The sequence below is a fragment of the Fringilla coelebs genome, assembly GCF_963513975.1.
Source record: "Fringilla coelebs genome assembly, chromosome: 6".
In the NCBI taxonomy this organism is placed as follows: Eukaryota; Metazoa; Chordata; class Aves; order Passeriformes; family Fringillidae; genus Fringilla; species Fringilla coelebs.
In genome coordinates, this window is record NC_140034.1 from 55,742,977 (window position 1) to 55,757,394 (window position 14,418).

The 14,418-nt window shown below is 37.1% G+C and overlaps 1 protein-coding gene across 1 annotated transcript in view; it reads right to left on the minus strand.

Moving 5' to 3' along the window:
• LUZP2 (leucine zipper protein 2) overlaps positions 1–14,418 on the minus strand; it is a gene marked incomplete at both ends in the record, with an annotated part of 147,706 nt that overhangs the window by 48,334 nt on the left and 84,954 nt on the right. Inside the window, one exon of the mRNA XM_084207580.1 lies at positions 2,793–2,855. Coding sequence (XP_084063706.1) covers positions 2,793–2,855 — 63 coding nt within the window. The remainder of the gene's footprint in view (positions 1–2,792; positions 2,856–14,418) is intronic.

The window sequence follows — 14,418 nt, forward strand, 5'->3', positions numbered from 1 at the left end:
TCCAGCCATGCTAGAACTGTGCAGGACCACAAGCATGCTCCCACTGATGCAACCAGACAACAAGGACTCACTCTCTGCCTGTCTGCATGCAGCCTGAGGCAGCAAAACAAAGCAGGAGCTTCCTGGTAGGCAATTCTACCCACAAAAGGTATTGAATTTAATACCTGAAAGGATACTGAGTTCACACAGTTGTTATGCTTGGAGAGCATAGTACTTAATTAAAAACAGAAAACACACCGTGTTTTTCTGGCTGGCATAACTTAGCTGGCAAAATGACCACAAAAAAAAGGATGCTCCAGTAGCATTTTTGCTGGTTCCAATGGTAACATGCTTAATAGCTGGAAATTTGCCAGGATGATTCATAAAGCAAGAGATGCTCGCACTTTGAAATACACTCACAATCTGCTGTCTTGACTATTACTTAATTTATGTTTAATTTTCTGAAGATCTCTGACTGCCAGGGCGTGTCACACTGTAATAAAATTAAATTATCCTTAGGCTTCATCCTTAGATGCAAATATTAAAAGAGTCATAATCAGAGAAAAGATCTTCAAGTTAATTACCAAAGGTTCAAAGATTATGCAGCTAGGTGTGGTGGTTTGACCCTGTCTGGATGCCAGGTGCCCACCAAAGCCACTCCATCATTTCCCTCCTCAACTGGCCAGGGAACAGAAAATATTTACTCACATTACTTTAGTCTGGGTTTTTTGCATAGATAATTTCTGTTAAGGTCATTGCACCTTACCAGAATGAAACCAAAGCATAAAAAATTTCCTCAGTGCTAAAATTTTCCTGATGATTATTGAATGCCTTTTCTTTATTAGAGTCTCTACCTTTTAGCAAAAGGTTCATGAGGTAAGGATAGAGAGAGGTTGCCCACCAACTACCATCATGGGCAAAACAGACTTGATTACGGAAATTAATTGAATTTATTACCAATCAAAATCAGAGCAGGACAATAAGAAGTAAAAGAAATCTTAAAAACAGCTTCCCCCCTCTACTTCCCAGCTTCTACCTCCTCCTCCTTCAGTAGCACAGGAGGGAATGAGGGTTATGCCCCCAGTTAATCACATTTCTGTGTCTGTTTCCTCTTTAGGGAGCAGGATTTCCCCTGCTCCATCATGGGGAAATGTATTTGCACAGGAAACAGTCCTCTACAAACTTGTTCAGTGTGAGTCCCTCCCATGGGCTACATTTCTTTACAAACTGCTCCAGCACTATCCCTTTGCAGGGGGTGCTGCCCTTCAGGAACAGGTTGCTCCAGCGTGGGTCCTCCATGGGGTCACAAGTCCCACCAGGAAACTGCTCCAGCCTGGGCTCCTCTCTCCATGGACTCACAGCTCCCTGCTCCAGAACTGGTGTCCCACAAGGTCACAACCTTCTCTAGGGGCATCCACTGCTGTGACATGGGGCTCCTCCACAGGCTGCAGGTGGATCTCAGCTCCACTGCCTGGAGCAGCTCCTCTCTTTCCTTCTGCACTGACTTTGCTATCTGCAGAGATGATTCTTTCACATATTCTCACTCCCCTCTTCTCTGTCAACCATTATTACTGGGCAGTAACTTTTTTCTCTTTTAAATATATTATCACAAAGATAAATATCACCATCTCTGATTGTCTCAGCCCAGGCCAGTGGCAGGTTCATAGTGGAGCTGGCTTACATTGGCAGTGTTGGACACAGGGGAAGCTTCTGGAAGCTTCCCAGAATAAGCCACCCCAACAGCTCTCCCCACTACCAAAACCTTCCCTTGAAAACCCAATACACTAAGAAAAACACTTGGAAAAGAAGGGAATTTGTACACACTGCAGTGAAGAAGGGAAGAAAATACATCTGTGACACGTTTGAGACCAACAATGGGGCTAAAGGGAGATAAAAGATTTTGAAAGACTTAAAAAAAATACTCCTAACCCCATTATTTCCTACCTTTGAGAATTTATCAGAAACTTGACCTCCTAAGTACTGATCTCTAACTTAAAAGGTAGAGACTCGAATGAAGAAAATGCATTCAATAATCATTAGGAAGGTGTTAGTACAGGGGAAATTTTTTATGCTTTGGTTTCATTCTGGCAAGGTGCAATGATCTTAACAGAAATTATATATGCAAAAAACCCAGACTAAAGTAATGTGAGGAAATCAGATTCACATGTAATGTTTTTTTTTTTAATGAAAAGAAAAATAAAGGGAGTGCTCACATGAGTGCAGGTACTTCTACACTGAGGAATTTGTCAAAAATAGGGCTTTTGTATCACTGACTATCTATCTCACTTTTCAGTAGAGGGGAGATTTCTTTCCCTCAGTTTCACAGTGACCCTTTTTCCCTTGAAATAATGATACATTTTGGGAATCAATAATAATAGATCTTCCCTGTCATAATGTTAATTTCAAAACAGGCCTTTGGCAATTCCTGCCTTAGTGTAGACACGGAGTTCATGTAAATGAAATCAGTTTTACATATGCTATAGATGCATATACCTCTAGAGTTATATCATAGGCTCGCCCAGATGATTTTATTTGTCTAAAACATGAGTTTGTAACTTGCTTTCTGATACATTTTAATTGCTTCTTGTGAAGTCACAAAAATTAGTTGGGATGACAGCACTTCAGGAGCACTCCCCATAAAGCATAATATATATTCTGTATTCTGGTCTATATATATACATAAATATATACATATATATATTATATTTTCTTTTCTTCTGTATGTGTATAATAGAGCAGAACCTCATTACAGAACACTTTGATGCAAACTTTTTGGGTACATTAGATTTAGAATAGAGAGGAAAGTTCCTTACCTCTTCTGCGTGCATACCACAAAGCTTGTTTCCTGACAAGAGCTTGTTTTTGAGGCTTTTGTTCTAAGAATGGGACAAAAAAACCCAAAATAGTTTATTAGTAAGTGTTACTAAAGTATTAAGGGACCCTTTAACTATTTGATCATACTGACTTTATTTTTTTTAATATGAATAGCACCTTCAAGTCACCAACAAAGATATAAATAAAACAAGAGAGATTAATCAAGGCACAGTATCCTCTTACAGAATTCATAAAGGCATTTGCATTAAAATTTGCTTCAACAGGAAGAGGACTGCCCATAGAGACCTTCCCAGAACACTGGCAACTGAAAGCAATTTAGATTTAATAAGCGGAGGTACAAAAGGGCAGATAAAAACCTCTAATCCTTGCTTGGTGTCAACTCCATAGCTCAGTATCATTTTCTGTAAATCATTTGAACAACTGAGTAATAGAGCCAAGGTCTCATCACTTGACCTTGATGATCAAAATCAAGGGGTGTTTCTGCTAAATTTTATAATTTCAAAATGCAAGTAATAAGACCAGTAGAAAGTTAGTTACCTGACAACATTCTGCCAACTCAATACAGTTTTTCATGTAGGAGTTTTAAATGTATTTCTTCTCATTTTCAGGGAAAATAACAAACCTTGACAAAATTAATTCTTCATAGTAATTATTTTTCCACTACTCACTCATATTATCCCATAACTGACAATCAAGGTTGAAGATTTCTCTGGAGTGAGCATCTTTTAAAACTGGTCAAAACCATAAGCATTTAAAAAGCAGATCTACAAGTTCTGCACATAACAAGCTTAACATGAAAAAAATATTAAAAGAATACAAAACCCAACTATTCCTACGTTAATGGACTGTAAATATGCAAACAGAAACAGAACCCACCACATTTCAGGAATGTATGTTTATTACTGAACAGCAGTAGCTTTTCTGTACATTGTGCACAAGACCAAACTGTCTTTAGAGGAAAAAACATAATTCCCTCCAGTTCAAATTTAGGTCTGCATCCCACTGAAACACTGGAATCTTTAATTCCAGAATTGCAAGCTTGGAGTTTCTCTTGGAAAAAAAAAAAACAAACCTTTTTTTTAAGCAAATACAAAGAAACTACATTTCATTTGAAAACTAATTTTCATGATTCCAAAATAAGAAGGAGATCTGACATAATTTCACATTTCACTGTTGCTGGCTACCATGCTACAGTATACATTACTGCAGAAACAATAAAATTTTCCCAGCTGTTTGACATGGATGCCCATAGTTCTCTGATAAAACAGAAAGGAGCTAGGATGTTATTTTGAATGAGTCAATTCAATAGTCCAGATTCTGTCTTTCAAAATATGATTCGCAAAGAGCTGGATGTTGCTCTAGTAAGTGTCGCAGTCAATTACCTATTTTGGTTCTTTGTTTGGAAATTTATATTGTAACTCACCAAGAGCAATAGCCTATTGTACTAACCACTATGGAAATATAGAAAAAGACATCTGGCTCTGAAAAAATGGAACTGTACAGCAGATACAGGATGAACAAAGGTAAAAAAAACAAAATAAAAATCAAAGACATGAAGCCCACCTGACTCATCTGTTGCTCACCAGGGGTACACCTAAAGAACCAGGCTGTACTTGTGAACACCAAGTGATTGTGTTTTACACGCATTTTAATGGTTTCACATAAAGCTCAGCATCACCTTTTGGAATGATAAAACATTCATTAGGGACTTGCACTTAATTAACTCAGGATATCAAGTCATCCCTGTGGTTTGACTGACTCGTTATCCTCCAGTCCCTCTACAGACTGGTGATGGTTGGTTCAGTAGCACTCTGTCCATATTTCAGAAGCAAAGAGAGAATGAATTGTAATCACTACATTTTTATTAATTTATCTTCCTTTTGCCCAGTACAAACCATTGTAAGAAATATTAATATCAATCTTTTGTAAGTAATTTCTACATAGGCTATTTTGAGAGTTGTAGGAGCGTCAGGGGGTAGGATGGTGGGGATGGATGGAGATGAGAGATCTCTGAGGCCAGGTCGTGGAACTTGGGGTTCATTGCAAAGGACCTGGGTGCAGGGCCCTGCTGGGAGCTGCCAGCCACAGCTCAGAGCAGGGCCCAAAGAGGGGGAGAGAGGTAAAGAGAGAGAAGGCAAGAGCATGGTAAAGGGGATGAGAGAGAGCGAGGAAGAGTAAAGAGGGTAAGAGAGCGAGGTTCCCGTTACAGTATGATAAATCCTCTTCTGTGTTGAATATTCTAATTCTCACTAACCAATCTAGCACAAGGTACAAATCCTATAGCATTTACATACAGCCTATAAGAATCATTACATTACCACACTGTGTCACATTTTAAACCCTAAAAATTCTTCTTTGGGCCCCTTCTGCCAAGCCAGTAGGGTCTGCTCTGACCCTTGGAGCTGTCTGCAAGCAGAGGGTGTTGTTTAATGAAAAAGGAATTACTTTCAGCCAGCCAGACCACTGTTTTCCAGTTGTTCAGTAACTAAGGTATCTCAAAGCTTGCTTTCATTTCAATCTCACTTATAGTTTCCATATTCTCAAAATCTTTTGCCAGGCAATCGTATTTATAAGGCTTTCCTGTTTCATCTTTCCCGACAGAGAATACCATGCAGTAACCCAAAATGTGAAAAACTGTGTGGCAACAGGACACACAATGTACTAGATGGTTGTCACAATTTCTACATTTTGTGCCAAATAAACCTGGCAAAAGTATATAGTTATATATATACAGAATTTGTCCAAAACCAAAACTTGATAAAAATATTCAAAGTTAGGAGATGGACTCAATTTTTGAGATTTAGCTAGGTTTAACATGATTTCTCAATTCTGTCTCATTATCCAGTCCGTTTGCAACAAAAACACCCAGCAGGGCTATTAGAATGCAAGCAAAATAGTCCTGATTTTGTCTGAACTTCATAATGTTTTTAGAAATGAGAGCAAGCATAAAAAGTTAATATTATCCAGAGTATAGTAATTAGGAGCTTGTTAGAAGTAGATGACAACTTCTTGGCTACAATTTGCATGATTTTATGTTATTTCACAAATCACATATCACTGTTAAAAATAGCTCTGCATGCTGATTAATAGTATTAATTTTTATAGCAGAATATAATGCATACCAGTAAAAACATTTGAAGTATGACAGAGCTTTTTTTTTTTTTTTAAATGATGTCTCTTTTGCTAGAAAGGGGCTATTCAAAGCCAGATTAATTAATCAATGAAATTTTAAATTTACAAAGGCCTATTGATTCAGAACAGAATTCCGACTTCTAAGACATAGAAGGATTACAATTATGCCCATTTTCTTATTAAGTATCCCTCAAAGAGCAAAAAAAAAAAAATAAACTAATCAGAATTTTATGCAGTTTTAATTTTAAATACTTCATTTGTAATTAAGTACTTCAATGGAGATCTTGGACATTTCAATCTGAAAAACAAGGAATGAAGTATCTTTAAATATATCTTTAGTAATCAATTAAAAATTATATAGAAAAATTATTTTAATTAGCAGTGGCATTCCAAACTTGGGGTTAAAATGTCACTTTATTAAGAATAAATAGGTATTTTAATGTATTTGAACATCTTAGAAAGCTTATAGCAAAAGCTGTAAGCTGGAGTATTTGTATGGAATCATATCATTAAACCAAGTTACTGTTGTACCTAATTCTTACTGTATGAATTCTTTTAGCTCATTTGCACCACTTACACCAGCAGCTTCAGTGCATTCCAAAATTCAGGTGCAGAAAATTGCTGTCAGTGTTTGCCTCACGGGCAGGAATCCTGCTGTCTCTTCCCATGCAGTTTGCTCTCACTGTGCTGGTGCCTAGGCTCAGTAAAACCACAGGGTCCATGCTTGCTGCCCCCTGTGAGAGACTGCAGTGTCATTGCTAATGGCTTAAACACTGGCAGGAAGGACTTGTTGCCCATCATGCCAAAACTGCATAAAGAGTCTGCCACCACCAAAGCCCAACCCTTCCTGAGCGTGCCTCCTGGCTGGAACTTTGGACTGGGAGTTAAGCTGCTGAAGGGAACGCGAGATAAGATGAAGGTGACACTGTTGTCCAGTTATCTCAGGTCTAGGTAGAAGGAAACAAGACTGAGGGAGAAGAACACATCCACAAGAAAGCCAGACCCAGCAGCTCTCCTGAAAATCAGCCCTGGCTGGGTTCAGGGTGGGGGAGGCCATGGCCCCCAGGCTCATCTGCTGAGGCCAGGCTTGCACACACAGATCCAGAGTCTCTCTTGCATGAGACACTGTCAAACTTGCCCTCCCAGGACATTTCCACCTGGCCCAAACTATATATAAATCCATTGAACTCTGTGTTTTGTGGGACCCTCAACACCAAGAAGACCAGAAGAAGAGGATCAATGGAATGCTGTTGGGATCTACAGTAGTGATATTTTCTACTTAATCTGTCTCTCTGTCACTCTCTCTCCCCTGCCTTTTTCTATTTCTTTGAATCTCTCTCTATTTTACCTCATATTTACTGTTAAACAAAATCCATACTATTGACTTGGGAATATGGTCTCATTTGTACCTTAATTTGGGCAGAGGCATCTCTCTAACAATTTTAATAATTGGATTGTAATAGCCCACAAAAGTCAGAATTCTTAAAGACAACTTCTTAAACTTGTTAACATGTTTTTACAGAGCTTCCATACTAAAAATAAAAAGCTTTCTGCCTCAGTCCCTGGGCATTTTTTTCCTTTTCTCTTACAACATTCCTATAACCCTTGTAAGGGTTCTGATAATTTTCAAAATGTGAGACTAGACTTAGTGAAAGATATATTCATTACATAATCATTGACTTCACCTATGTTGCCTAAAGATCCACCTCCAATATAAAAACACAGAAAAGAAGCTGTAGTGTCATACTTTTTTTTGTCAACATGCCTTTGGAACCTGAAGAAAAAAAAATCCTTGCTTTGCTACAAGGGTATGTGTTCCTTTCTCTTCCTAACTTTGAAAAATAAACCTTTCTCTTCTGCATCTGTTTTCCTGAATCAAATGCCAGTAGGCTGGCCAAATAAAACATCTCAAGACCTTCACCCATGTTTTTTAAAAAAGTAGCGATTCCAACCGTAACAGATTGAGCATTTCACCTCTCTAGAGAAGGGGGAGAGATTGTGACTACTTTAGCATCCTTAGAAAACAATAACTGTGATGCCAATCAGAAATCTTGGAAAAAGGCTTACAAAGGAAAGCACTAACTATACACTTGAAAGCTCAATAAAACCACTTTTACAGTTGCAGTTTTAGTTAGTTCCTTTTCTGCATATAAGTTTTGTAAAAATCATTAAATCATTATGCAGCTACATATGCAGCATGTTGATTTTTTTATAATTTCTCCACCTGATTTTAGCATATATAGTAAAAACCTCAAGAGTCATAGTTTATAGGCATTTTTAACAGTGACAAACTACCCCCAGGTCCAGTTCAGAGGGGTTTATTATCATTGTCTCATGTAAATTTGAAGTTAGGGTGATTAACCTTTATCTAATGAATCATACATTCGACTAACAGAAGGCTAAACTTACACCACCAGAGTGAAAGTCACAGTTTCAGATGTCATTTTTTGAAGTTAGTTTAGCTTGATTCCTGGTCACACAAGGAGTGCTTTAATACTCTTATGTTAGATTTTACGGTTTGAAACACCAGTATTATCTATTTGAATCTGCATCAGGATCTAAACCCAGAATGAACAAACTACATAACCTAGACATCATCAGTACAAAGCAACTGAAAGCACAGGTCATAAAGTATGTCCAAGCTAAGACAATCACTTTCAGAAAATTATTCTCAGCAATTCAATTCTGACACTGTATCTGAGCTCTGACATTATTTCTTTTTGTTGTGTAATAGATAAATTCGGCTCTCCTTCCCCTTGATAAATAATGCAAATCAAACCATGCTAAGCACCTGCTCATCACTTAAACATTTCTCTCTTATGCCAAATACATAAAAAACCCCATCCAAACCCAAGAACACAAAAAACCCCTGGACTCTGGTCAGCAGGAGTGTCAGGGCCAACTGCCAAGATGAATGGTATTCCATCTCCTGTGAAGCCTGAGTTGTTCACTGTGCCTTTAGGAGAGAAATCAGAAGACATCAACAGACTAAAATCATATAACTGGATTTATCTGATATCAATGTATTGGTATCCAGTTCACTTTGGATATTAGTTTTATATTTCACAATATAGAAAAATGGTTTCTATCTCATGAAACAGTGTGACTGCTTTGATCCCAGCAAGGTTGGCTGAGCCCTTCATCTTTCTGAGACAGATAAATTGAGTTTCCAATATTTAAGTTTATTAGTTAAGATCCTTAAAACTGTTTTTCTACCTTTCATTTATGGTCAGGGACTTTTTGTGAAGAGTCTTTGCCTTGACATTCTTGAGCATGCTTAAGTTTCTCTTCCTCACAGTTTTTTGATGGCCAAGTGTCAAATAGCTGAATTTTAGTAGTGAAGATGCATATATATAAAAATACATTAAAATATATATATATATATATATGAATGACTTTTCAGATCTGTCTGAATTGAAATTCAGTAAGCACCATTGTCCTTCTAGCTCTGAATTCCTGGGAAAAGCCCACTTTCACTATGGTCAGGCTTCAGCCTCTCTGTGTACTGATGCTCTAATACTGTTATTTAGGAGGAAAGTTTTATCTGTGGCAAAATCCAGAAGCTGACACCCAAGTTTAGTAACCCCAGCAAACACATCACACTGCCACTGCTGTAAGCTTAGACTGTTTGGACGGTTTCATGCATTTTGAGCTTTTTTTTCTATAACCTGTCCCCCAGCCTTATACTCCTATGTTACAGGAAAAGGTAATTAAAAGCAAGCTTTCCAAAACTAAGAGTATATATATTTCTTTTTCTCTGCCTATCACTGCAAATGCTAAAGGTTGTTTATTTTTTCTTGTATTTCATGTAGTCCAGCTGACCTGAACAAGTTGATAAGCAATACACAAAAATCTTCTATTCGAGCTTTTAGCAGGAGGTTTGTGTTTGTGTTGATGCTTCAATCATTTCAATGATTGCTATGGGTAAGCAAATGCTATTTCTAATTCTTTCTGTGCCAGATAGTCTAATTAAAAACAGCAGCATATTAGATACAGAACTCCATTGCTGCAGAATTTATATCTGAAATGAAAGGCAATTGCCTGTGCCATGCAAGGTTATTTAGAGAAAAAAACTAGGAATTCTTGGGTCTTTCCCTTTGGTAGTGGTGGCTAAGTGCCCTGTGGATGGTTTGCAGGACCAAGAAAGCAGAACACCTAGTTAAGTAGATGTCAACCTGAAGGTCTTTCCATTTGTTTGACATTTGTGAACAGAATGATGACGGGAAGTTGGTGCTGCTGCTAGCTGTAGGTTGAGCTTTAAAAAAAAAAAAAAAACAGTGAAAGCTCTATTAAAGTACTGTTACAGGAATGAATAATGTGCTGTAAACAAATATGTAAATAAAAACAATTTCAATAAAGAACATATTTCTGACTTTGCAAAAAATTAGGTTCTTTATCACTAGCGGAGTAAAGGGTCATGACTTTCTACAACATCATTTTTTCTGATGTAACAGCAGCAGGACAAGAAACACTGCATTAAGAGGAATTGTAAACATCTGTCTTAAAGCAGAAATGACATATTATGACAGTTATGAAATGAGAGCTATGAAAGGAGAAGGGCAGGAGATGACTAAGGAATAAATTTATGTGGCTCTCTGTGGAGTCATACAAATCAGTTATGCTTTAATTTTAATAGGCTCTGTCTCCTGAATTCTCTCAGTACATTAAAATTTGTTGCTACAGAACTTTTTGGCAAATATATACAATTTTTAGAAGAAGTTTTACAAGTACAATCTACAGCATCTGAAATTTATATAAGCTGTACTGAATAAGCCTACTACAATATCTTTCAGTAAGAAAAAAGATATTTCTGAGGCAGTTTTACTGGCTTGATTTCATAGTCATATTTTCTGGAAAAATCCCTTCGCCAGGATTTCGTCTCCTGGGAGGCTGAGAAACCTGAGAGAAAAATGAAAACAATAATTATCTGATTGCTTCTCCTGTGTTTTGCTGCTTTGGAATGTGGTTTGGAGACCGTTTAACCAACATGTGAATTGTTTTTACTTAATGACCAATCTCCGTCCAGCTATGTTGGGACTCTGGAGAGAGTCATGTTTGTCATTATTCTCCTGTTAAGCCTTCTGTCTGTATCCTTTCTCTGTTCTTTAGTATAGTTTAGTATAGCATTCTTTAATATCATATAATAAAATAATAAATTAGCCTTCTAAAATCCTATCATAAAATAATAAATTAGCCTTCTGAGAGTTAGATTCATAATTTCTTTCTGCCACGGTGGACCCCGAAAATACCACAGATTGATTCATGTACTAAATGTATTTTCACCATAGTCATTCAATGTAAAGAGCTGTAAGCACCTACACAATATGTACTAGATAATACTTTCCTCTCACTTCCATCCTGATATGGTCTATCCACACTTAAGAGAATACAACACAATTTCCAGAAGTATAATATTTCTATATTAGGATATTCCAGCACTTTCTAAAACATTCTTTTTAATTCACAAATCCTATGCAAGTGCTATCACCAGTGCTACCATGTCTGAAAGGTGAGAATTCTCTCAGCACAGTTTGTATTAGGAGGCAATGTGCTTGGCCCCATCTTTGGGATGGACGAGGTAAAAATGAGGTCACATACTCTTATATCTTGATAAGCAAATCATGGTAGCAATTTGCCACAGTAAGCATGTGCGTGCCAAAATCATAAGTTAAATCCACAATGTCAGTAGTGGAAACTAGGTGTCATCCGTGTCCTACTGTATCAGGTGCAGGCAGCAACACATTCAGTCAGTGTTTAAAGCTGGCAGCACATGAGATACCTTCATCCTTGAAGGGGCCCAGCTGCATTAGCAGGGAAAATCTGTCCTCCATAAGGATCCTCAAGTAAATCCATAAAGAGTTCACTTAATGAAAACACAGACGTGGGACAGTTTAGATTGGCACCTAAGGGTATTCTTAATCTAGTGACACAGAACTCCAATTTAACCACCATTAATATTTAATGATTTCCTAAAAGTCATTTAACAAGATGAAGTCAGGAGTAGGGCCTAATTTAGAGGATCCAACTGACTTTTTTTGACACATCATTATCTTCATGAATCACTGACCTATCCATGATACTGAACTTTCATTTTATGCCTGAATCCCTTGTCTTGGGAAAAGGGTAAGAAAGCAGAATATTCTAATTTAAAATTAGCTTTTTTTCCTTGCATTTGAAAAGTCTTTCCCCCTATTTAAGCTCAGCACAGCAGTATCTGACAAGATACTTTGTATCAGGCTTCTAAACATAATGAAAAAATAAAAAAGCTCTGAGTACAGCTTAAACTTCTTTGGTTTTTGAGAGGAAATAGCACGTATTTGCAAGCTAAACATTTTATTAAAAAAATACCTCAAACCAAACACACCAAATAATATTTCAGCAGAAAACTGAGGAAGTTAAAAGACTAGCATAAAAGAGAGTTGGAGACAATGTTTCTTAGTACTTACAAACCAGCCTAATCTATTAACGGACACCTAGCTGCTAAGAACATCTGGAACACAAGGTGATCTGCCTGATCATCTTCTAATCAGTTCCTAGTTCTGATATAAATATCAGCTTCTCATTAATCCTGCCATGAATATGGAGTTGAGTGAATATCACAAAGTCGAGGAAGCATTTCAGTGAGATTGGGGTCATGCCTGAAAATGGTAATGGTTGCATATTGAGAAATAAACATTTTTTTAGTAATTTTTAGGTGTATTTTACGTGATGCGATAATCCAAAGTTCTTTAAAATTATTCCCACAAAACCTTTCCTGTTGATGTCTTGATTCACTACTTATGCTCAGCAAAGCAAAAAGGTAATTTGTTGATCGTTACCTCAGACAATATATTATTAAACAACAGAGGCTGTACTATGTAACACTGAAATTAGACAGATCACCATTCTGAATTATATTAAAAAGGACAAAGCCCCAGATATCCAAAGAAAATGTGTTGGTTTCCATTCTGAGTTTTTGCCCCATTTGGCAAAGATACACCTCCAAAGTTTGGCAGTGAACTGTGCCTGGAAATGAAAAGCACATGCTTCTGTTTTCAGAAAATGCATTACTAGTATTTTCCTCCATCTCTTAGTATGCCAGGGACTGTCAAAGAAGTCCTTTCCTCTCTAACCAGACTATTAGTCTTTATTGTTATCTCTCAGCATCCTGCTTTTTGTGCACATTCCAAATGTCACCTATTATTGATAATATTCTCTGAACAGCTGCATTGATGCTAAAGCTACAAAAAGAAATTTGGCTCCATGTACTGGAGCTATTTACTGTAGTTGAATGTAAAAAACCTAACTCTGTAATTACTAAAGGACTTAAAATTTTTTCCTGTTTTTTTTTTTTTTTGCAAAAAGCAAGATTCAGACTGCTTGGTACAAACATTTCCTCTAAATCTATTTTCATAAATTAGATCTCTTCAGTTCAAGTTACTGAATTTATGTCAGTATGTCAGACTTTATATGTCAGAAGCTCAGCCATGAGTCCATCTAGTTTGTAATGCTTGGCATATTGAATTAGCATCTCTAAACCAGTATCTTCCCCTTTTTTGACAAATTTTCACCTTTCCAAAGCAGAGGAGAAATGACACAATATATTTCATTCTACTCTTTTTTGACTTTCCTTTGATCACCTTTGGCAAGCATTGCTAAGATCAAAAAAACTTTCATTTTTGGTGAAATTTCCAAAATAAAAATACAGCGTTTCAGCCAGTCTACTAGATTAGCTTCAGTGTATCTAGAGTAAATATCCACACTGCATTTTGCATATAGCAATGTGTGTAATTTTACTGCAAACAAGGTAATAAAGACACATTATTAATTAGAAGAATGAGCTTTTTATATCAATGATAAATGTGTTCATACACACAGAAGGAGAGGATGGATTGGAAGAGCATTGCTTACCTCACAGACCACTGTTAGTCATCTGACAGAAAGGTCTGTATAGACAGATCAAAATGTGTGAGGACAAGATGTGTTTTAAAATAGAAAACAAATATTGCCACGACAAGCTGTAATTTCAACATTTTTGACATTTTGGATGGGAGCCACCACTTAGTCAAAGCAGACTGCTGAACATTCCCAATACTTTATCTACCAACAATGGCCCATTTATTCAGCTCCTCATGATGCTCATTAAAAGGAGTCTAGATTTTCCCTTAAGACTACAGCACTTTTTCTCCTGGCTGTGAATATCCAAGCCAAAGAGATGTGGGAAGCACAGACAGATCTAATAAGAGAGAACAGAGCAGCCACTATCTGCAAAGTAGGGCTGAGGAACTACTCTTCCCCCATTAGGGAGCCATGAAAAGACTTTGCTTTCAAGGTCTGAGTTTGAATGCTGTGTATTTAAAATCTTCTCTGAAGAAGTTTAAAAGGAACTGCATGATTTTACATCCATTCTTGAATGGATATCACAGTTTAAAACATTAAGCAGGCAAAGCAGATTGTGGTAAACAGCAAAGTAAGTAAAATACTGCTATGCTC